The sequence below is a fragment of the Symsagittifera roscoffensis genome, chromosome 8, assembly GCF_963678635.1.
Source record: "Symsagittifera roscoffensis chromosome 8, txSymRosc1.1, whole genome shotgun sequence".
NCBI classification, from domain to species: Eukaryota; Metazoa; Xenacoelomorpha; order Acoela; family Convolutidae; genus Symsagittifera; species Symsagittifera roscoffensis.
Window position 1 is genome coordinate 18,410,818 of NC_087069.1, and position 25,176 is coordinate 18,435,993.

Consider the following 25,176-nt stretch of genomic DNA (forward strand, 5'->3'; position numbering starts at 1 on the left):
TCTGGGTTTTATATAAATCACATTTATTGATTATCAAGTGAAAATTTTTTCTCTTATACTGGTTTTTGGAGATTTATCTTTTCTTAAACTTTGTTGGGCTGCGTAAGAGGCTTCTAATGATATAATATTTGTATCAATTAACAAAGTAGTTTCAGCGTAATTCTTGATTAATTGAAAAAAGCCAAAATGACCCATTTTTGGGCTAAAAATTTGGTTGAGAATTTCGGAGAAAAAATGGCATCATATTAATTCTGGTGAAATTCTAAGCAACTTTTATTCTCTTCACTTTTTGTCTAATCTTAACCCAATTTGAGAAAAACGCGTTTGAAAATTCAAGTTTTGTTCGTTTTGTCCGGATAATTTAAATCAAGCACTGTATCATATAGCAAAATTTGAGCCATGAATCTTAAATGGATACAGAAAGAAGAGGGCAAAAACAAGAAGAACATTGTTGTTCAGTTCAATGGTTACAAACTTTTGCAATCACCGTCACTGCAACAAGTTGTGAAAACCTTTCAAAATTATTGAAATATAATTATGCGATATTTCATTTTCGAATGTTTTATGCGAAGGTGATTTTTCATTTTCGAATTTTTTATGCGAAGGTGATTTTTCATTTTCGAATTTTTTATGCGAAGGTGATTTTTCATTTTCGAAATTTTTTATGCGAAGGAAATTTTTTATCGGGAACTGAGGAACACATTTACAAGAATGAATATACGCGTTTTCATTCAAATAAAAATTTTTCGGTCTGTTTCTAAAAATTGATGATTTTTCAGATTAGATGGAAGAGGAAGAGTTGACCAATGATGCCGAATTGGACGAAAATGAACATGAAGATGGTGACAACTCAGTAGCTTCAAGGCCATCAGATGAGGTAGATGGAGATTCGAGCAATGACGAAGGTGAAGAAGATGAGGACCTCTCGAGAGAAGCCGAAGGTGAAACAGATGAATTTTATGCATTCTCCCTCTCTTCTATGCTGCTTAGTATTTAATTACACAAAAGATTATGTGATAGTATGAACTCTCTTTTTTCCAACCAAAGGCGCAAATATTGTTGCGACAAAATGTGTTCAATAATCAGCTATTAAGTACAGCCAATGCTAAGGATATTAACACAGGCTATTACTTTACAAATAGCACTTTAGCTTCAAGGTATCATGGATCTCTAGCGTAGAGGTAGGGAAGGAGCCCCTCAACAAATTAAGTGGAGTTATCGGTCATATTTTTACTTGTGTATGCGAAGTGCAACTTCGCCTCTGTGTATAAATACCTATAAAGGGCTGATTAAGCATAAAGCATTCAAGAATTTGATTCCTAGTCTCAAAATTTCTCATTTTTGCAAGGGGGAGGCAAAAAAGATCTGGGGAAGTGTTTTCATCTTTGATTTACCCGCAAGGACCCCATTTGTGCGCACTTTGTCTTCTCTCGAACTATAGATTAGTCATTTGTGCAAAATCAAATAATTTACCTTGTTATCTGTCTGTACAGTCGAAATAGAGCAAAAAGTGAACGAGAAAAAGGCGCTGATCTTCGTTTTTGTTCATTCTAGTTTTTTTTAAATATCAGTTTTTGTTGGTGTAATGTTCGTTTTCTGAAAACAGCAATAGCAGGACTTTTGTTTAGATGACGGCGATAAAGTTAAATCTGGAAATTCCTTGGCTGTTAAAACTCCAGACCAAATTAAGGGAGAAATTCTTGACGAGTTCGACAGAGCAGAAAATGAAGAGAACGAGAAAACTTTCGTCAAAACGTTCGAGGACAGAAAAAGCGACGACCCTGGTCTCAGTAGGCAACAAAAAGTCGAGATGGAACCCAATTCTAGAGTAAAGGTCGAGCGTGAGGCAAATGCAGTTCATATTGAGTTCAGAACTAGATTTGACGGCGTGAAGGTCGAGTTTGTAACCAGAGATACACAAACGGGGGTTGATGTTATAGAGAACGAATTTCTCGAAAAAACGGATTTGGGTAACGATGATCTGAAAGACAACGAAGCAGGTTACTTTTTACTTGAATTTTGATCTAATTTGAGTTAATTTGAAGGTTAATTTGAAGTTTCAATTGCATATCAAAATAATCTGCATACCAGATCGACAATGGTACAAATCGACCGCACTATTAAACATCGAGTTTCTTTCGCTTAAATTCTGCTTGAATTGAAGCAGAAGGATTGTACTCGCGATTAGAAAGCGTTAGCAATTCTGCTTGTATTATATCACCGCAAAGGAGATCGCCTCCGGTACTACTATGCGACCGCCTCTTTGTAACCCACCATTAGTTTTATTGTTATTCTAAGGGCGCATTTTAACCATGCTTACAGTAGAGTTTTTGATCATAAACTAGACCCAAGCTACAGCCGATATTCATCCTATCCGTCTTTTCAAATAGCCGTTACGCTTAGATTTTCAAAATCTTTGTGTCAAATATGGGTTTGTCTTGCTTGTTCCAGGAGTAGTGGATGAGTCAGATGGCAAACCAGATACAAAAGCCGAAATGGAAGAGTCTCCAGATGCTCCCGAAAACCAAACTGTAAGTCGCAAAAATATACTTTGTGTCTGGTTTTATCATATCCGCAATTTTAGCAACCAACTCGCAAAGTTTTGTTTTCAATTTCTATCTTTACCCTTGCGATAAGCAACAGTGTTACAACCTGGTACAACTTTTTCCCGTTGACAATTTTGTTGAAAAGGTTTTGTAGATGTTTCAACTTGCTTCATAATAAATTCCTATTCAATCAACGACCCAACGCATCTGGCGTAAATCAACACAATAGCTTGAGACGACAAAGGCTTGAGGGTCAAATCGGGCCGGGGACTGTTTTTTCGAACAAGAAGTTTTCTGCTTTTTCTGACTATCGTACGTCTGTTTATCTGTCTGAGATCCCGTAGCACGGATTCTTCTCAAAGGTTCAGCTTTTTAAAACTTTCTGGAAGCTATTTCTAAAGTCTGTAGTTGTGGAGGTAATTGAGTTTCAAGATTTTTAAAGGAATTTTAGTTTTATTTTTTAAAAAGTTTTTAATAAAACTTATTTTGCAAAACTTGGTTTTGCTTTTTTCATTGATGTACACGGATTCATTGCCCATGTGATGATTGTGCTCGAAATAAGGAACCGTTATCAATTCGGAACACAGACCTGTTTTTTGTAAATAACTGGTCCAACGCAATCCCTAAATCTGAATCAAGTCCGAACTTTTGTCAACCAATAGACATAATATGAGCATGATTGCAGGTCAAATACCCTTTCTATTCAATATTTGCTTGAGATATTTGTTTTTATCTCATCAAATACGGTTGGGTATAAATGCGTTTCTTGTTTTTGTTCATCTTAGTTTTTTTTTGTTATCAGCTTAAACGTTTTTCGGTTTATACTTGATCATATTGCATCGCTGGATGAGCAAAACAAGTTTTCTATGTATATGGGTCTTTTGAGGTGGTAAATATTGTTTTTTGAAAGTTTCGAACTCAACGAGTGTGTGCTCAAAAATTGTGGGATTTAGTACCGCTTGGTTTCTATGCAAATTTATTTTTACCCTTGTAAAGGATCTTTCATGTGACATGCTCAGTTTCTTCAAATTCGATTGAAAGTACTATCACTTTGCTAGTAATTAGCTCAAGCCTGTTTCAGGTTGAAATTATCTTGAAAAATTCTCAATTTTGTTCGGGTTCCTGGTGTTGGTCCCAGTTTCTGTCGGTCCATTTTCCGTTTCTTGGTACGCCATTTTTTATCTGGTAGGGTCTTTTGGTTTTTTTAAAGCAATAGTTTTGTTCCAATTTAAACCGTTTTTACTATAACTGAAGAATCACATATATGTAAATTTACCATATCTGATTTTGAGTTTTTTAAATTATTTTTTGTCATTTTGTTTCAGTTTATGTTAAATAGACTTAATCACTTATTTTGCGTATTTTCCAGGGCAAAATATATCTGTTTGGGAATAAGTGTTTCAGTTTGGATTAATCGTAAAATCGTTTAAATTTATTGAAATTTTTTACGGCAACAGTTTTGGTTTCGGCTCAACAGGTTTCGACCCAAAGTTAATCGCCTTTGTTGCCGCTCGGTAAATCATTTGTTTTTAAGGGCTGTTTATGAACTACATCTGATACAAACATGAAGTTTTTGTAGTAGTATTTCTCCGACTTCTGTTAAGTTATTTTTTGAAGTAATTTTTTTGAGTTCTGTCTTTTTTTTTCATTCACGGTTTTGTTGTGCAATGTCTTTTTTAAGTCGCAAGTTTAATTTAATAATTTGTCATGTTTTTAGAGTTACTAACGTGGTGAATAATCTTATTTATTCTTGGTGATTTTTTTCGATTTTTTGAAAAAATGTCTGAAAATTAGTTCGCAGTCATTTTTGACTTTTTTCGCGGTTGGACTTTTGATTTTTTTTGTAAGTTCAGTTCATTTTCTTGCTAAAAGTGAGGCAACCTCCACTATCGAGCAACTAAAGTGTAAAGGTCACAAAAAGCGTGATCTACTTCTAATTTCGAAAGTGGAATTTAATTTACAGATTGTCCAGCGGAATATAAATAAATATCAAAAAATTGCTAATCGTCAATTGTTCTTAAAATTCAAAGAATTTAAAGGCTATATAATTTTTTCTCCGAAATTCGAATTTGAAGTTTTTTTGTCTATTTCCGACTACTGTTATCGTTCATGACTACTATATTGTTCATGACTCTTTTCCAACTGTCTTTTGGCTGTTTTTAAGTATATCTTTATTCGAGACAAATGCTTGAAAATATTGGTAGAATGAGCTTTTTTGGACATATTTAAAACTGATTTTCGACCTGGCGGTTTTCGTCCAAATTTCTGTCTGTAACTAATTTATCATGCTATGTTTGTGTTGCATCGCAGGTGGTGCGAAGCTCGGCTTCGCTTCTGTCTAAATTGTTTCTGTTATTTTTTTTTAAAAGTGACTCGGAATTCATATGTCAGGATTTTTCTAAAATGATGTAAACTTAAAATGACTTGCGACAACGAGTGAAATTGATATTTGAATTATTCAAGGCGTTACATGAAAACGCGTGAAAGAAATGTGGATTACTGATTATACACGGTCACTGACGAGGTTTTAGTTTGTACCTTCCTTATTTTTTCGAAAGAAGTTTTGAATGTGGGGTTTTTGTAGGCAATCGCAACAGGTGATCACAAAGCGCCACTTTTGAGGCAACAAACAGTCGCTTCAAGTACCACTGCCGAAGCTCAATTAGCCGATCAAGGAGACTACAAAGAGAAGGATGAAATGTACGACACGTTCGAGCAAGAATTCCCAGATGCAGAAGAAGGTATGCTCTTCATAATATACAATGAAGCAGTGGGGTAATTTGGGCACGAAATTTTGACCGGGTGCTTTTAAAGTTTTGTAGTTTTTTTTCAGGCCAGCTATTTCGATTTTTTTTCCAGCTCTGCGTAGACGTTTTTGTAATAAACCACTGTTTTTTACACTTTTTGGAAGGCTTTAATCTCGGAACACTACTAAGTTTAATCTAGTTTCAGATAAAATTGATCCTTCGACTAAACATTTGATTTGCGTCTTGAAGAATCAGCTTGAAGGCAGCTAGTACGTAAATCTAATGTTGATTTGCTCACATCTGTCGCTTTTGCCTCTATAGTGGCTTACGAATTGGACACATACAATAATTTAATGAAACACGAATTAAGATCACGAAAACAGAATTAATTATTCCCCACTGTTACAAGGGAGATGATGCGTCTCTAATTGTTCCGACCATTGAAAATGGAGAGATGATTTGTATTAGGGTCTGTTTTAGTTTTTTTTCACGCAATATCAGGTGCCCTAAATTAATCATCGGAATGTGTCTAGTGATATTCCAAATATAGCTCTTTCATTCGCAATTTGAACTTAAAAATTGTTTAAAAAGTTGTCCGATTGTCGAGAAAAATGTGTTTTAAAATGTGTTTTTTAATTAATTTTCGAGCAAGTAAACGATCTTTAGATTGAAATTTATTTTATCTAGACTTTGGGCTTAAACAAAACTTCATTTTACTATAAAACAAACTAATTTTGGATCATTAATTCAGTGCTTCCTGGGCTATAAATGGTTTCTAAAAAATATATGAACATTTATTCTGCAAAAAATTTTAGATTCTTCTTTCAATTTGTGCCATTGTTTTTTGAAGACAATATTGTCGATTATGTCTAATTCACTAAGTTTCTACTTGGATCACATTCGAATCACACTACGAATTCTTTCTCGAATCACACAGCGCAATTTGAAGATGAAAACTAAAAAAAAAAACCTTTTTTAAAAGTTTTTAAGAAAATGGTCGGAGCATTCTGTGCTACTTGCTCAGAAACCGGCTATCCTTGTTGATGTTTCCTATTGGTTAATGAATAGCTTTAGTTCTCGTGCGCGTGGGGGGGGGGGCTAAGTGGTTGAGATTTTTGCTACGTTGGTCATCCAGTGCGATGCCAACGTTAGGCTGTCCCACTCTTTAACCCCACGATATGTATCACCCTATGTTTACACCCGCTACTTTGTAACCCCGTAACAAGATAACCCCCGACAATTTAACCCCCTTTTAATACCGATAGTTTGTTTCAATTTAACTCCTTTTATCAAGTCCTTTTACACACATAGTAGTATTCCAATTAGATATACTAATTGAGGCCAGAGAAGCCATTCTTAATTCACTTCATGCATTTGTCGTTCAAAACTAATTGCTTTTTGATTAGCTTAAGAAATAATCCCTCATTTACGCGTTTAAAACAGAGATGACCTACATGGTGCTAATTGAAGGCAACAAAAGACGTTTGTGAGTTTATAAAAAATCATACTGCCTATTTCTTTAACCATTGTTATACCACTCTAACAGATAAAATATTTGACGCGTCTTTTCATTTTACGTTATCTTATTTAGCAGCGTGCATGTTAATTCATTTTGATTCGCAAAATTTTTCTCAATTAAAGCTTTGATGTTTACCGACGATATAGTTCCGAATCTCTTTCAACTAAGTTTCACTTTGATTCTAACAATTGATATTAAAAAGGTGTTAAATTGTAGTGGTGTTATCTAATTTCGGGGTTATATGAGAGGGGGTTAAGAAAAAGGGGGATAAAAAACACGGGGTGATAAGCTTTGGAACCCAACGTTAGGACTACATTTGCTTTGATTCTTTTCAAGGTGACGACGGAGATGAGTTCTTGTACGATGAAGAAGACGATGGCCAGACTACAATGGTCACGGATGACACTTCAGTGCCTCCTCTCAGAGATCTAGATTCGGCCATGGAGTCTGTCGAACAAGTTGGACCACCCAGGATACTCCGGGTCAGTTTTGTCGCAGGGTCTCTTACTTTTTGCTACTGATTTTTTTCCGATCATATAAGCGGGTACCACAAATGCGTATCAGAATCAGAGTGATATATCATTTTACAGCGCTATCGGTGGTGATTCGTTCGATATGCGAATATTTCCAGGAAAGTTTTCTCGACAAGAAAATCGGTTTGAAGTTGTTGCTTTTCATTTTAATAGGTAACGAGTAAATTGAACAGTTACGCTAAAAGCTCTGAGCTATAAAATACTTAGTTTTTAGCTAAGGAAAACTAATTTTCGAAGCTCAAGTTAGCTCTTCTCAATTACGAACAAAAAATCTTAGCAATGAATCCAAGAAATTTCAATCAAAATTAATTTAACTGCAAATTAAATTGCAAGTAATTTTTACTTAAGTTTGCAATTTTTTTCTTTAGAGCTCCTAGTAATGTTCTAGGAAATTTGGAGCTAATCCGCTCAAACCGCAGGAAAAATTTCTACTAGGAACGCGATACAAAAAATGTGTTTCAAATATAACTGGTCAGGGGCGGATTTAGGGGGGGGGCGGACGCCCCCCCCCCCCCCCCCTCAGGGGTTCGACCCCCTGCCGACCCAAAGGGTCCCCCCTTTGATACTTTTTCAGAAATCCATTTTTGGCCGACCGACCCTAAAATTTTTCTAAAGGCGCCTTGGGCGCCAATATATACTAACTTTGAGGGGGAGCGCGCGCCTATAAAACTCAATTTTTTTTGTCAAAATTTTTCAAAAAGTGCCCAAAAACAGCTTTTTTGACTGTTTTTTCAAAAATTTGCCTGCGGCGCACAAAATTTTGCCAAAGTAGGGGCAAAACAGTGCTTTGGGAGAGCTTGAAAAATCAATTTAGTCGACCCAAAAAAAAAGGTCGTCAAAATTTTTTGAAAATTCGCCCCCCCCCCCCCCCCCCCCCCCTCGAGAAAATCCTAGATCCGCCCCTGTAACTGGTACTTATCCGGCATTCTATTTTAAATTGCTGTTTGCTCATCTATGATTTTCTTCATCAGTAAGCTATTGATTCAAAAAGGATATAAATTCGGAAATTTCTGTTGTATTATTGGCCATTTTTCTTAAACTACCTTGTTTTGTCATGCGGATAATAAAAATGAATATTCAAATGAGGAAAACATCACTTCAGCATTCATAATTTTGCATTTTATAGATCAACCGTGAATCAAGGCAGAAACAGCTCAGCTACCCACCTGTTACTGAACGAGAGACAGAAGAGGGCGTGTTTGCTGGTAAATGCGACTTCTGTGGGCGAGAAATCAAACCATACCCGGATGCAGAGGCCCAGCTATACAAGCACTCGAGGTAGATGAGAATGCTTTTATATAAGTTTCTCAAAGTTAATGCTCTTATATTTTTATTATTTTTGAATAGTTCTATCATATGTGATCATGAAAGATTAGTTGAGAAAAACAAAAGTTCAAATAACAGAAAGCAGTTTGTTTTGGCTCGTAGGGAAATTTTCTGCTGTGACGACTACCAACTGTTCATGCAGTTCGCTCTGAGTAAGCCATTTGGCAAGAAGTACGACGTGGATGTGCAGAAATTCGTCACTGCTTACATGGACATACAGCCTCATGCGCCCTACAATAGACAGGCTAGGAAAGTGGCGAAAGAGAGGGCCGCTTTGAGGTAAGTTGGTGTGGGTCTAATACAAATCATCTGAAATTGTAACCGATCTAAAGTTGTAATCATAATTGTAGCCAATGGAGTTATGTTATTGCTTTTAGCTATCGCCGCTCTGATGAAATCGCTTTTATATTTTCGCTGATCTCTTTTACCGGTTTTTGCTTTTCATTACACAAGCTAAGCGTAGTGTATTTGAAGGAAAATTTTTTAAACAAGTCGCAAATAAAAGTGCTGATTTGGTGGTTTTTTTTGTATTTTTCGGTTCAATCAAATTTAAGCTTATTTAAGCATTAGCAATATAAAGGCTTATATTGCTGCTTCATTTTTGGCTGGAGTTAGGTCAACGAAAAAAAACATAAATTATGAAAATCTATGTTGTTTTTCGTTTGGTTTTTGCGACGTTTTGGAAATTTTTTGCACTTTTCGCAGAATATTCAAGTTTTCTCAAAAACATCCTGCTAAATCGGAAGTTAAGGGTATAACCGAAAGACAAAGTCTATTATGCCAATCTTATCTGCGCAACTGGTTATGACCTGCGGTTTTGAAAAAAAAACATGGCCTCAGAAAATGTCCAATTTTTGAAATTTTGCCCGTTTTTGGAAAATTATTCCTTTTTTTTCACAAAATAACGTGCTTATTCCGAGGTTGATAGCTCATTAAAACTAACATGGTGCATAAATTTTCCCTGTGTTATATGCTTTACCCCCTTTTTTGTAGAAAAGCTGATATGGACTTGGGAATATTTCCTTTTTAAATTCTTACGTTTTTTGTTTAGAAATTTCGTCGCTTCTCTCGAAAACTACCATCTAAACCTGATATTAAGGGTTGAATCTAAAAAATAATGGTGCGGACATCTTTAATCTAAAAATCAGGTTTTGGAAAGCAGAGACTATTCCCATGTTTTAGTAGAGAAAAGTTTATGGATTTAGGAAAAGTCAAGTTTTTGAATTTTTGATCGAGTTTTGGATTTTTTTGTCACTTTTCGAAAACTACTCAGCCAAATCTGGGATAGGAACTTCAATTGAAAGAGAACGTTGTACTTTTCTCCTGTAAATAAACGGTTAATCCCCAACTTAAGCAGATAATTGTTAGGGTTCAGCGTAAATTTTGAAAAATAAGCATTTCCATATCAGTACAAAATGATTGAAAATATTAGAACAGGTAGATCCAGCATTAGCTGGGCCCCACTAGTTTACTTTCAAGCGACCGTGGCTCAGATGCAGGTCGCATTTCAAATCAACAGGTCGGATTTTCAAATCCGGAATCTTAAAGTAGTTTCTTTTTTAGTTGGTTTTTTGTTATTTTTTGAGATGATTTAAGATGATTTTTCACTCAATATATCTGGCGATTTTTTGTGAAATGCATAAGTTAGTCGTAAACTTCGTTACCTTTTCGAAAGTCGACACAATAATGCTGAAATAATAATTCAATTAGATTGGGGTGATGAATCAGTATACATACGGAAATTAATGTGAAAGTTAAAAATCCTTGCTTTTTGGGAGTTCAAATTTTAACTCAAAGGGTAGGCTATGATATGATTCCAAACGGGATTGCCTACGACTTTTTTTGATGTACTCGCGCGGGATATCAACCAAAGCCCCAGTTTTTTGTAACGCTTTTAATGAAATGGAAGTTAGCATTGTAAAGATTCGTGGAAAATGTCAAGGTTCTGAATTTAAAAAAAGTTTCCTCTGTGTTCAGAAAATCTTCCAGACGCAATGTCAAGGACAAAATTATAATTTTTCTGTCTAAGAACGCGTTTTTTGGCCAAATTAGCTGGCTTCTGTTTCATTTAGAATGCTTTTGTGAGTCAGATTGCCTTTGTGAGTCAGATTGCTTTTGTGAGTCTTTTGTGGCTCAATTTTTTGGTCAGATTATTTGTCAGGTAATTTATTTCTGATGCTTTCAATTTCTTTTTGGCGCTATCCTTAAATATAAACTACTTCTAAATCTTTAATTAGTTATGCTCTAGGTTAGACTGAAAAGTGGACAATTTTGCCGTTGTCTTTCATCTCCTGTCTGTTATCTCATTTTATATTACTAGTAAGAGCCGGTTTTGTATTCGAATTAGACTCAAAATCTACAGGATGTCATTTTTTTTCTCGAACTCATTCTATCCTCCCCTCCTTTTTTAGGATGCGTGAGCGGGAAGTGGCGAGACAAAAGAAGGCTGTGAGTCAGTTCCAGCAACAAAACAACCAGCAGACGACCAATCAGAACAACGCAGCTGGGGCTAAGGATCAACAGCACACTTACCAACAAGCAGGTATTCAGTGCTGATTTAAATTATTTGGACACAACTCATTAAAATATAAATTTGAAACTCGTTTTTCTCAAAGTGGGTTGAATTTGGGTAAAATTGATGAAGACAAGATTTCCTCAAAACTTCACTATAAATAATATGGTGCAATTTGTTTTGCAATACTCCAAATATTTATAAAATTGATCGTTATTAGCTTTTTTGTCAATCAAAAGTTAAACCAAAACTAATTGGTCGATCACTGACATGATTATATCAAAGTATGGCTCTCACTTTGCCCAACAAATTTTAAGGGTGTAAAAAATTACCTAATGATCCAGTGTTCACAAATTGAGTTATTTTTATCAATGAAGTGGCAGTCTTAAATTGTCTTGTTCTTGAAATTCGGAGAACTTTAAAAGCATACCATTTTAGCGGAGTGTAAGTACTTCTGAAAATTTTGCTGAGAATGAAATTTTTGCTAACTCGGCTGATTTTCTTTCTTTCCGCATGAAGGCTTTCTTGCAAACTGATTATCTTAACAACCCTGAAATTGTATTGCGGTTCTTTTTTTCAGTTATTTAATATTGTTAACTATCATTGCTTACATTTTCTGCTATTCTATAACGATTACTATTTAATCTTTGAATTATTTCACTGAAAATATGGTACTGGAGTTAAATGGAAGTCGACTGTTTTTTTTTTTAGCCCAGCGTGCCCTGAAAGTGATCAATTTCTCTCTGGGGTCTAAAAAGTGTGCCGAACAGGGTTTCATAGTGGACCCCTCCCCCTCCCATGACCCCCACTCTATTCTGAGTAGAATGGGTCCAGGGGGTGTGACTGTGGAGGCGCTAGATGAGGGATTGAGGGGAGCCAAGGATACGGCCAGAATTCAGGTTGGACTTACTTTGAAAGGCGACTAGATTTATGCGAAGCGAATAGGAAGAATCTATCTTCTTTTTCTGCCTAAAAGAATTATTAGAGTGTGATATTAAGGTTTACTTGCCAACAAAAGTGATACTCTCACAGGCAAGCTTGCGTGCGTGGTGTTATTCATTGTTGGGTCTAGGAATCTGGACAAGGAACAAAATGTTCCTTAGAAATCATTACTTACTCTACGAGCAAGCAAAAAGATCTAAGAACCAATAATACAGTTTGGCATCGTTAAGCATGGCGACGAAAGTTTTTGTTTCAGAAGAAGGGCCTAGTCCAAAAGTTTTATTTGGACGACAAAAAACTGTTCTACGTTTTATTCAAAGACGGATCAGGTACAGTTTTCTACCCCTCAGGACGACCCTGTATTTTAATCCTGTCAACTCCCAAAGTCAAACCACCAGATCCATTTGCGAATGTAAAAACAGCGGGAAAGAAATCAAAAGCGAATTCTAGAAGTACAGCTACAAATAATCGAGCGGTTACTGATGACAATAAGAGTCAGAAAAGTGGAGTAACTGCGACTACGAATTTGTCAACGAAAGCACGCGGGGCTGCAGCGACGGATCCAGGATACATTGGAGGTATGTGGTTGTTTTAGTCGGGGACTATTCTTATGTTCGAAGGACCGAATGCGCAAAAATTCTCAACTAATCAACGCCCTTTAAACTGTCCAGAATAGATAGAATTTATTGCTTATTTCTTCTGAATTTTTGAAAACTGAGCTATGATTGGTTAACAAAATGTTCGCGCACTCGGTCCTTAGCGGATGAGGGATTCCCCCGTTTTAATAGACGTGAAAGCCCTTGACTCTTCAGAAGAAGCCTTTTTCTCTCTGGGTTCACCGTCGTCTTTGTGAGACTCAGATACTTATCCCGGGTGCGTCTCTTCCTCTATATCAACACTACGCGCATAGATCAGGTCAAACAAGATCAGGTCATCACTATCCATTGCAAACTCTAGTAGCGCGCGCCGAGAAAACGCAATTTTTTGGTCAAATTTTTCCCAAATTGCTTAACAATGCTTTTTTGGAGTTTTTTTTTCAAAATTTTGCCTGCGGCGCAGAAAATTTTGCCAAAACAGGGACTAAACCGGCTTAGGAGCGCTCGAAAATTCAATTCGGTCGACCTAGAAAAAAGGTCGACAAAATTTTTGAAAATACCGACAGCCCTCTTGCGACTGTTTGTTTATTAGGAGTGGGTTCAGACACCAGTCGCACGGCTAGAACGGATGGCAGAGGGGGAGGAGGGAGCGAGGATGATGACGATGAAGTGGGGGTGAGAAAGCGACAGTTTCTAGTCTTCACTGATGAACAGAGGAGCAAGCTGTTGGCTGTGTTCATGCCAGACGGAAATGCAGCATGCTATTATGACAACAAACAGTTGAGGTTAGCTGACGAACAGATATAATTTTGTCATTGCTAGTCTCTTTAGTTTAAATAGTTTAAAATTAAATAGTTTTCTTGTTAAACAAAAACAAAGGGTAGATTGATAAAGTAAAGGAGCAATAGATTCTTGGAATCTTCTCAAAGTAACCAAATCTTTGAAAAACTTAAGTTAGCCCGAAACGGCATATAGAAGAGCTTTGGCGTGGTTGTATTCGTGATTAGAGATAAATTAGATTCGGCGAAGGTCCCCGTAGCACCATCTTTTTTTCTCTTTTAAAACTTGTAAACAAAATTAGATGACTGAGTTGCCAATTTAAGACTTATTTGGTCTTCGTTTGTAACCCTGTCAAAACCATTTGTTGAACGATAAAGTGAATTAAGGCTTGTTGGGGAAAATAGAAAAGCATCTCAGAAATACAGAATATTTCAGAAATTCAGAATTTTTTAGAAATTCAGAATATTTCAGAAATTCAGAATACTTAAGAAATTTAGAATATTTCAGAAATTCATAAAATTTTAGAAATTCAGAATGTTTCAGAAATTCAGAATATTTCAGAAATTCGGAATATTTCAGAACTTCAGAAAATTTGAGACATTCAGAATATTTCAGAACTTCAGAAAATTTGAGACATTTAGAGTATTTCAGAAATTCAGAATATTTGAGAAATTCAAAATATTTAAGAAATTCAGAATATTTCAGAAATTCAGAATATTTCAGAACTTCAGAAAATTTGAGACATTCAGAATATTTCAAAATTCAGAATAATTCGGAATATTTCAGAAATTCAGAATATTTCAGAAGTTCAGAATATTGCCACGTGTGATAACATTGTTTGAAACATGGTTTTTCAGATTGCACCTAGACCCTTTCGGAGGTATTTTGTTCGGCGAGAATCTGTCTAAGAAGCGAAAGTGGAGCTGGCTGGATTTCGCAGAGAACCACCAGCACGCGCCTCCCCTCCAGCCATTGGCCATAGCATTGTCCAATCAGGTGTCGCTGAGGATAGCCAATCAGAATGCAATCACACTTGCGTACAGATCAGGACCACACAGTGTCAAGTTCAATGTCGGAGTCAAACTGAAGGTAAGTTTTTTAATACTTTGCAGTCCAAAAGAGTTCCTAGTGTTTTGTTATTTATTTATAAATTAAAGGTTGGTTTGAATTTGAAAATTGGTTGTCCGTTTTTACGGTTTCTTCCTTTTTATGACATGTTTGCGAAATGAGAAAAATTGAGGACTCAAAGCTAATAAGTTTAAGATGTATTCAAAATCAAAGGGTTTCAATGGCCTTTGAAATATGCTTCTGCCAATAAGATGTGTGAGTATGTTCCAGATTACTGCCGGAAAAGCTGCCCTGCCCAAATTGTTTGAAAGAACAGAAGACGTGGTCTATCTGAGTGAAATGCAGACATATACCCAGTAAGTTGCTTAGTGCTTAGTAACTCCCTGAAACGTATGAAATTTATTTTAATACATGATTCTTCGGGGAGGGTTCTCATGCTTGAAGGACCGAATGCTTGAAAAGTTTCAACCAATCAAAATCGCTAAGCGTTCTATTGGCTAAATGCCTTTCTCACAAAATCGACGTCAATATTAACAGAAAACGTTTTAAATCAGTGGAAAATGATCAAAAATATAACAAATTGAGGGTTACAACCGCAATACTATTCAGATAAACATCAAGATTTATGAGCTCAAGTTCGTAAGAATTTTTCAGTCCTGAAAACTCATCGGCTTTTTTATCTAATCGGTCAGTATTAACACTAATGGCCTGCATTTATTTTCTTAGTTGGTGATTTTCACGATTTACTTTGAGGTTTGAATACTCAATTCTGATTGGCTGTGTTATACCCTCAACCGTTGGGTGAGGTATACACTGTGTAATCTATGTAGTCAAAGTCAATGCTTGATCGCTAACTGAGAATAGAATACGAAGAGATAGAGAACAACTTAAATTCAGTTACGAGAGTTAAGTCTGATTCGAATCTGACCTCGAAATCATGAGAGAGACAGAGACTCATAAATAACTATTGAATATGGTGTTAGGTTTAATAGGTACTTAATTTAGATCAGACTTCTATATAGTTCAGTTTACATAAGTATATATGGTTAGCACTCAAGATGGATATACTGTCTTAGGTAGACATAGTTCTAATATATCCGAATGGATATCAGTTCATATCGGTACCTACTGTATCCGTATGGATAACATTCCCCTTTTTCTTATATGAAGAATACATCTCATATATTCTTTATATCGTCCGCAGCGTCTTTTTGTGATTTGGGGTCGTCTTCATTCAAAGGTACTTGAGAGATCTGTTGAGAGTTTCGTTCCGATGATGTCTGGGGAGTGCCTGGCTTGTTATAGTTGTCCTGTTTACTTGGGCGTTTAGATCGTTCTTGTATCTCGTATTCCCGTTGAAAGGTCATTGAATTTTTGGGCGGAGAGATGGACTGCAGAATTTTCATTGCATCATTGAAGTTTTCGATGAAGGATTTGTCCGGTGAGCATGTCGTTTCGTTAGGTCTGTCAATGACGTAACGTGAGCTTATCGGTCGTTGTTGTGGGTCATTTAGGCCAATTGACGTAGATGACGTATCTAATTCTGCTCTTGGACTACTCCGTGGGGACGGCGTATGTGTGGATAACTGGGTCGGTGTTTTCACTGTATTGGTAGGCTCGTACTCCGCTTCGAGTGGGTCGCCTGTTCCCTCGCCGGATGCTGTAACTCTCAGCTGCTCGGGTGTTTTCTCAGAGGATTGGCTTGATGCTTTGTCCCTTGAATCAATTTCTATGCACTCTATATCAGTTGAGGATTCGTGAACAGTGACAATTTGGCCAGTTGGTTCTCTTTTATCCTGTTGCACCGTTATGAGACATAACTCAGTGTCGGAATTACTTCCGGCAATTTTGTTGATCGGGATTGCATTTCCGAATTTTAGGGCCAGGGCGCTTGTTTTAGTTCTTGTGGATCGACGGCATGGAACTGTATCCTTAGATTTGGTACTCTCATTTGTGTCTTGGGGTGGCGTATTTTTTCGATCTAGTTTTTTGGCTGGTGGCATGTGTGATGCTGGTCTCAAGTCTTGAATGATTGAGTCGTCGGATGAGATGGAGATTGATGTATCGCAGTCAAATTCGACGGTCTTGTTTTCCTCCTTGCGCGTTTTATTTGGACTACCTTGTCCTTTTCGGCTCGGTGATTTTAAGTTGCTAGTTATCGCTGTCTGGATTTTCCTCGTGGTGGCTTTTGAGGTTGTGGGGTTCGTTCTGTGAATCCGATCATGTCCTAATTTCCTTCTGTTGGTCGTCTGTCGAATAAGTTCTTCGACATTTTTGGGCGGTTTTCGTTTTGGGCTTGTTGGCGTTGAGGTGTTACCCGCCGGGTTTCCTTGTTGGATTTTCTTCTTCGGGTTTTTCGAGCCAGTTGGTTCACTCTGTTTGGGTTCTGTGTCTAAAATACGGGATTTTGCTCTTGGTAAGTGCTTATACGCTACGAAATCCTTTAATTGTGCCGGTCGACACTTTCCATACACCCGTGGATCAGGTACAAAAGCTAGACCGTCGTGTCTTATGACCCTTGGTTGCTTTCCGTCTTCCCGAACCCATGCAGTGTGTGGGGAATAATTAATTATTGACCCGTTTTCGATGATTTTGAATTGTGGCCCAAACACCCCAGGATTTTTTGTTTTGCGTGCTATTGTGCCCGATTTTCGCGCTACCTGTTCAATGCGTTTTCCTAACACCGGATCTATGGTGTTTTGGGGTCCTTTAAACCGATCTTTTAGGAACACCAAGGGAGCTCTTTCGATTCTTTGTTTCTCTTGTTGTGTAAGCCACCGAATTGGTTTTCGTGTTCTAATATTTGCTATGTCATTTTTGGGGTTTTCGGCGAGAAACGACCGTTTAACCTTTTGTAAATCATAGGGTATATTATTAAGTGGAAGGTGCGCACCTATTGGAAATTTACGTAGCAGGGCCTGGTCGAACAGTTCATCGTTGTCTGTGTCCGACAGTAAGGGTTGTGTCCGTTGCGTTTGTTTCGTTTTCTCTTTCGTTGTCTCAGGGATGGCCCGTTTAGGGATTGTGTGTCCTGGGGTACTGGTTCCTACCACCTGTGACGATGGTCCTGCTGGTTCGTAAGAGGGTTCAGGAAGATATGTCTGTTTGTACACAACACTGAGCTCATCCTCGCTATTGAGATCCCTATTCCAGATGGCCTCAGGCGTGAGGGCGGATTTTGTAAGCATCTTCTCATCTAGGCACGAAAGTTTTGTATTTTCCCATGATAGATTAGAAATTTTAGGTGTAGTGCAAATATTAGTTAGTGGTGTGTTTGGTTTACGCCCATAGTGCGCCTCAAACGGTGTAATTTTTGTTGTGGCGTGTGGGGTAATGCGCAGTGTTTTGATTAATTCCGCCACGTCTGACGCTAGTTTGTATGGTGTGTTATTCTTATCTATCTTCATTATAGAGAGACGAGTTTTCAGAGCTCTAATTAGTCTTTCCACCATGCCCATGGAGCGATGATCATCCACTGGGGCAAATATTAATTTAATGTTATTGCTTTTGCAGTAGATCATAAATTTCTTAGCCCGAAACCCTTGAGCTTGGTCGCACCGGATATTTCTTGGTACCCCTTGGTTGACCAAATGTGTTTGCATAAATCTTATGATTGTGTCTGCTTTGTTATTTGCTACTACTTTTGCGTATGGGAATCGCGAGAACCTATCTACCCCGACCAGAATGTACACGTCTTTATCGTTCTCATCCGGTAGCGGTCCAGCAAAATCCAGCTGGATTTCCTCGTTCGGTTCTACTACGGCGTCGAGACTAGTATAGTGTTTTTTCCCGGAGATCACCCGAAGGTTCTTACCTTTGGTGCGGCACTCCTTGCAATTCTGTGCTGCCGTCACTATGTCCCGGTGGAGGTATGGATACCAAATATGTTTGGCAGCTTCTAACATACTGCCTTGTCCTGGGTGGGTTAAGTGAATTGAGTCCAATACAATCTGTCTGAGTTGTTTCGGGATCACTACTCTGTCGTCATAGAGTAGCACATTGTCTCGGACTGACAAACGGTCGCGCACGTTATAAAAATAAGGGCCGTAACAGGCCTTTATTTGTTCCCACTTTTGGTTTCTGATCATGTTGATCAGAGGCTGGAGGTTTCTGTCGCGTTTTGTGGCGGCCGCAATGAAATCCACGTCCAGTGCCTTTCTGAGATTCTTTCGGAAGAGGGGCACATCTTCGTCCTCCATTGAGATTGCTTGACACTCCGTTTGTTCCTCTGGGTCCGTTTGGCATAGCTGATCTGATTTCCTGACGAATGTGAAGCTATCTTGTGAGGGAATTACTTGATGACGAACATCGCTAAAGGACAGTGTGGATTGGCCTGGTTCTACGGGCATTTCAGCGAATGACGTATGTTTAGCAGGTGGAAACGATAAAGTAGTCTGTTGGCCGCTGTGGCATTTCCTCATGATTCTTTTGAAAGGGGGTAATGACATTCCTGTCTGCAATTGGCGGCTCATGTTGTTAGCGGCTGGGTTAATATATGTTGAATTAAAACACACTTGTTGTTGTTGATGACTACTTGCTATTTCTTCTTTACGTAATTGATTTGTTGAAGGCTGGTGGCAAATGTTTGAATTATCCGGACTATAGTTTGAAATGTTTCGATTTGATTGAGAGAAATTTGAAAATTTTGATCGTGACGGAGAGTGACTGTTTGAGAGAGAATGATCATTAACAGTGAAATGTGTTTCTTTTGTGTGCGAAAGCGAACGATTAAAGTTTTCGTTCCAGTCGAGCTGTAATGTGCTTAGAAATCCGTATGGATTTTCAATCATTTCGATATTAGCTATAGTGCTGTCTTGAAATTCCAGGCAAGAAATGAAATCGTCTATTAGTGCGACAACAAAATGTTCATCCCAATATGCGGGAGGTTGTGGTTTTCCTACCGGATGGCGCGAAATATAGTCTATTAAGCCCATTTTACTGCCGGAAAGGTGTTTGATGTCAAAATCGAATGGAATAAGACGGTCAATCCATCTGGTTAGGCGACTTTGATAAGTTTTATTACTTTTATTGCTATTTAGGGCACTAACCAAAGCTTGATGATCAGTAATTAGTGTAAAGCGGCGACCATACAGATAATATTTAAAATGATCAATAGCCCATACCGCAGCTAGGAGTTCCAATTCATTTACTGAATATTTATTTTCACATGCATTTAGGAATCTGGACGCGTACGCCACCGTGCCCCATCCGTCTGGAGTTTCCTGTTCGAGAGCAGCTCCTATACCCTCGCGGCTGGCGTCACAGACTATCCGTGTTTCTCGGTTGCTCACAAAGTGACGATTTTCTGTGATGTTTCGCACCGCTGTCAGGATTGTCTGAAATGCCTTTTAATGTTCTTGGTTCCAAACATAGTGAAATTTAGAAGATGATAAGAGCGGCCTTAATGGTGTGCACAATTGTGCCAGGTTGGGTATGAATTTATTTAGATGATGAATCGAACCCATAAAACTTTTTAGTTGTTTGAAGGTTTTAGGGTGTTGTAGATTAGTGATCGCTTCGGTTTTCTTGTGCATTGGTATTGTCCCGTATTCATTTATTATGAATCCCAGCCATTCGACCTCTTTACAGCCGAATTTGCATTTGTTTAAAGAAATCGCCATATTTTCCTGATCCAGTTTATCTAATACTTTTTTCAGTTTTTCCATGTGTTGTTCTTTTGTTCCGTGAGATATAATTAATATATCATCTAGAAACGCGAAAGTATCTTTTTCGTTGTTTAACGTTAGGTCAATGGCTTTCTGGAATTCTGCGGGCATGTCCGTGAGCCCGTAAAATCCTGTTTGGAACTGATAGGTTCCCGTCGCTTGTCCACCGATTATGCTAAAGTTACACTGCGTTTTAGTTTTTTCATCTAATTTTAATTGGCTATATGCATATCGGAGATCGATGGTAGAAAAATATGTTGTGCCTGGTTTGCCATTTCCCTCCTGAGCTGATTGTGCCACATTGTCGAGCAGAACGTCGATGTTAGGCATCTGATACTTATTTTTATGTATCGCTTTGTTGATTTGTTTTGAGTCCATGGCTAACTTGATTGACTGATCTTTCTTTACCGTAATAACGATTGGACTAATAAATTGTTTGTCGCTACAACTGTCGAGCTTCACGATATGGCCTTGGTCAATTAAAGATTTAAGTTCTTGTTCAACTTTTTCCTGAATATGAATCGGGATTCGGCGGCCCTTTTGTTGAAGTGCCTTGAAGTCATGTAAAAATTTCGTATGAACTTCATGGTTTTTAGATCGGCCGATACGAGTGCACAACGCTGGGTATGTTGTTTTAACCCAGTTTGTGATGGCGGTGTCTGATTGTTCTGGATCTGTAATGTAATTGATTGACTTACCAGTTGGTTTTTCCTGTTGAAGGTGAATGCCTAGTTGCGGGAGCAAATTGCGACCCAGGATGTTTGCTCGTTTATCATCAACCACCACGAATGGTGCTGTGTTGATTGTCCACCCTCCTGATTCTATAGGGGCAATCAGCCTGCCGAACGCAGGGATTTTGTAACCGTTGTAGCAGACCATTCTATTTGCCTCGTCATTTTGGTTGAGCTGAATCCGTCGAGTTCGTGGCACCGTATTTTCTAATATGACCGCTGTTTTGTTATTTACAAACGATGTTGGGGATCCTGTGTCTGCAATGAAGGTAATGCTGTTCGTCCCAATTTTAACTCGAATAAGGTGTCCTATTAAGTCGTTTGTTGTTAAGTTTCCTGCCGTTTCTTCTTCATAGTGTACCGCATTTACGCTGTTGTCATCTGGATTTATGAATTCCCATCCCGGGACGACATCCCCTGCCTGGAGATAGTCGACATACGCTGCTATGTCGGTGTCCTGGACATTCGCTTCGAGATTTGCTTCTTCGCTGATAGCATTGACATTGGAAGAGTTGCAGAGTCGTGCGTAGTGTCCTCTTTTTGTGCACTTATTGCAAATCTTGTCTTTTGCTGGACATTGTTGGAGGTGACCGGGTCCGAACGGATTACCGCACTTAAAACAAGATTGCTTTCTGTCTCTGTTTTGTCGTTGCGAGCTTCCCCGCTGTGTTTGTCCTCGACCGCTATTGTTTCCTCTTCTGTTATTACGGTACGGGTCCCCTCCTCTTCTTTGAATGAACCCAACTGGTTCTGTTTTTATACCCGTTTGTTGAAAAGGATTAGTCGTGGAACCCTGCTTGCGGATTTGGATTTGATTTTCCAACCCTTTTTCTCTGCGTATGGCGTATTCAAACGCTTGCTCTGGGGATTTGGTCTCGGCAAGTAGATCTTTTTGTACTTCATCATTTGTCATATTCGCTGTGAATAAATCTCGAATAATCTCTGTTTCTAATGTGTTATTGTTGCAATTGGGACATTTGAAGTTTCCTTTTATGACCAATTCAGTGAGCCCGCAGTGGAACTGTTCCAGCGTTTCTGTTTTATTCTGCTTTCTTGTGAAGGCCTCGTATCTATCAAATGTAACATTACGGTCTTTAATGAAAAGGTGTTCCAATCGATTCCAGAATGCTCTTGTTGATATTTCTTGTATCTTTATGTCGGGATAGTGTTGGTTTAGGCGTCTTTGACCTTCGTTACCAAGACTTAGGTAAATGTAGCTTCTGACTTTTATGTCGGCTTCCTCCCATGGTATTCCATCCACGGTGGGTCCCAAGTTGTCCAGTTGTGCACATTGGTTGTCCCATTGTATCTTTTTTTCTTGGTTACGAATGTTCCTGTCCCTGGTTTGTGCTTGAGTTTACCCTTCTATCGGGAGTTCATAACCGGGTTCTTGCGGTTTTCTCACTGCAGGTGGATCTCGTAATAACTTTTGCAGGTTTATGCCATCTTTTGCGACAATTCCTAAGTAGAGTTGCTGGTTCCACTTCTCCCACTCTGTTGGCGGTTCCGCCGAGGCTTTTTGCCAGAATGGGGCAATGCCGAGTGGGTTTTTTGTTGTAAGTGCTGGCTGCGCCATGTTATACCCTCAACCGTTGGGTGAGGTATACACTGTGTAATCTATGTAGTCAAAGTCAATGCTTGATCGCTAACTGAGAATAGAATACGAAGAGATAGAGAACAACTTAAATTCAGTTACGAGAGTTAAGTCTGATTCGAATCTGACCTCGAAATCATGAGAGAGACAGAGACTCATAAATAACTATTGAATATGGTGTTAGGTTTAATAGGTACTTAATTTAGATCAGACTTCTATATAGTTCAGTTTACATAAGTATATATGGTTAGCACTCAAGATGGATATACTGTCTTAGGTAGACATAGTTCTAATATATCCGAATGGATATCAGTTCATATCGGTACCTACTGTATCCGTATGGATAACAGGCTGAAAGAAAGCTAAAATAAATTTCAAGCATTCGGTCCTTCAAGCATGAGGGACGCCACCGATTCTTCGTTATCTACGGTGTTGACAAAAGGTCGCCGCTGGGTGATAAATAGTTCATTACGTAATAGAATGACCATGACGTCAACGTTTTGGTTATTGTGACAACTTACAGAGGGGGAGGGTTCTCATGCTTGAAGGACCGAATGCTTGAAAAATTTCAACCAATCAAAATCGCTAAGCGTTTCTATTGGCTAAATGCCTTTCTCACAATATCGAAGTCAATATTAACAGAAAATGTATTAAATCAGTGGAAAATAATCAAAAATGTTGCAAGTTGCGAGTTACAACCGCATTACTATTCAGATAATCATCAAGATTAATGAGTGCAAAATCATAAGCGTTTTTCAGTCTTGAAACTCATCTGCTTATTATCTAATCGGTCAATATTAACACTAATGGCCAGGATTTATTTTCTTACTTTGAGATTTTCGCGATTTATTTTTAGATTTCGAATACTCAACTCTGATTGGCTGAAAGTAAGCTAAAATTAATTTCAAGCATTCGGTCCTTCAAGCATGAGGGACGCCACCTTACAGAGCAGGAAGGTTTATGTAGCAGTATTTAGACAACCACGTATTCAGACTCGTCAGCAAGTAGACAAATACTGTAACCAATCAGAATTGAGACAAGGAAGAAATGAATAATTAATAATTATGTATTTCGTAAATTTGCTTTCTCATCTAGATTCTGATTGGTTAATATGGCATTTGTCTGCTGACTGACGAGTATAAATACGCTGTTGTCTAAAGGCACTCTAGCTTTGGGGTTGTTTTTACTTGCGGAGCAAAAGCCCTAAAAAGGAGTGTTCATATGTATTATCCAATCCATCCAACTCATTAATACTTTTGCAGGACAATCATCAACAGAATTAGCAACCTGCTCAAGTACAAGAACGAAGACTTAGCCGAAAGACTTCCACCACCTCCCTATTTACTGCACCAGATGGAGAAAAAGGGGATGAACCCCAATCTATCCAAGCTAACAGGGCGACACAAGAAGCAAAACTCTTCAGTGGATCATAGAAGTAATAAGACTCCATCGCCTGAAAAAGTGCAGCAGTTGGGAGGTAGTCAAGATGAAAGTATGACTACCAAGTCAGTCGCTGTCGCCTAGAACAAGTAACAAAAATGACTGAACAAAGCTCTATTTTCAGACAAAATAAAGGAACTTACTCTCGCAGCATAGCATTATTAAAATTCTGCTTTTTACTCACAAGAGCTATAATTGAACCAAATATTTTAAAAACTTAGAAAAGCGCCATGAAACGTAAAAGAGCTAGAAATGAAAACGGTATTCAATCTTATTCTAGCCGTCTTGTTCTTTCAGCAAAAAATATCTGTTCTGCTTATGAAATAAAAGTGGAATGAAAAAGGTGGGAACAAGTCTGAATTAAATAGAAATGTTAAAATTAACTGGAGTGTAATATGATGCATTATCTGATTTGTCTTCCTTACGAAATTGTCTTCCAGAAATGCAAATTCATCTGTAAATTGTATATATGTCAATAGCTTCCATTCATTTTAGATTATCATCAACATGAATTTATTCTGTCTTCCAAGCGTATTTGGAGTGCGCATTATTCTTCGAATGTGAGTTCAAGCAGCTGAAATAAACATAATTGCTACCTGATTTTATACAGTCACAGTACATAGAAGTTGCATTTTTTGATGTGAACGAGAAAATGAACAAACTTTTTCTTCACGTTTTGTTTGTTTTCTCTGCAATTATTGAAGATACATGATTCAAATTTTGACAAAAGGGTAGATGAAATTATTTGAAGGCTTCACCGGGCCAGAAATTGAAAAATCTTGTTTTGAAGGCTTAAATTATCCAGCTTATCATAACTAACTTTACAGGTGTTAATGCTGTGGAAACAATATCAGGAATTCGAATAATTGGACCCAAATTAGTTCTTTGGGAAGTTGATGAGCTTGATGTACTCATTCTTTGCCTAAAAATGACAAATAACTGAATTAAGAAAGTTATCTGGTCTGGCCTCGAGAAACGGTCATATCTGTTTTCACGACACACACTAAAACTTATTTGGAGGTTAAACCAAAAAATTGGACTGAACGTACACAACGCATCTGCTAATGAGACTCCTGTGCTTAGATTGGAGCTGTATTTTAATTTCTCCAAGTCTCGTTAAACGTCATCAGTTTATGGCATAAACAAAAATATCCGTGTCGGAGTAAAGGAGTTCCA

General features: G+C 37.9%; 1 protein-coding gene across 1 annotated transcript in view; it reads left to right on the forward strand.

Annotated features, from left to right (window-relative positions):
* Positions 1-24,529, forward strand: part of LOC134852940 (uncharacterized) — a 343,687-nt gene extending 319,158 nt beyond the window's left edge. Inside the window, exons 2-15 of the mRNA XM_063868816.1 lie at positions 778-941; positions 1,629-2,000; positions 2,452-2,531; positions 5,131-5,287; positions 7,149-7,294; positions 8,472-8,623; positions 8,774-8,950; positions 11,083-11,213; positions 11,895-12,082; positions 12,382-12,703; positions 13,314-13,506; positions 14,359-14,590; positions 14,840-14,925; positions 23,823-24,529. Of these exons, the coding sequence (XP_063724886.1) occupies positions 785-941; positions 1,629-2,000; positions 2,452-2,531; positions 5,131-5,287; positions 7,149-7,294; positions 8,472-8,623; positions 8,774-8,950; positions 11,083-11,213; positions 11,895-12,082; positions 12,382-12,703; positions 13,314-13,506; positions 14,359-14,590; positions 14,840-14,925; positions 23,823-24,084 (2,655 nt within the window). The 5' untranslated portion in view covers positions 778-784 and the 3' untranslated portion in view covers positions 24,085-24,529. The remainder of the gene's footprint in view (positions 1-777; positions 942-1,628; positions 2,001-2,451; positions 2,532-5,130; positions 5,288-7,148; positions 7,295-8,471; positions 8,624-8,773; positions 8,951-11,082; positions 11,214-11,894; positions 12,083-12,381; positions 12,704-13,313; positions 13,507-14,358; positions 14,591-14,839; positions 14,926-23,822) is intronic.
* The last annotated feature ends 647 nt before the right edge of the window (positions 24,530-25,176 follow it).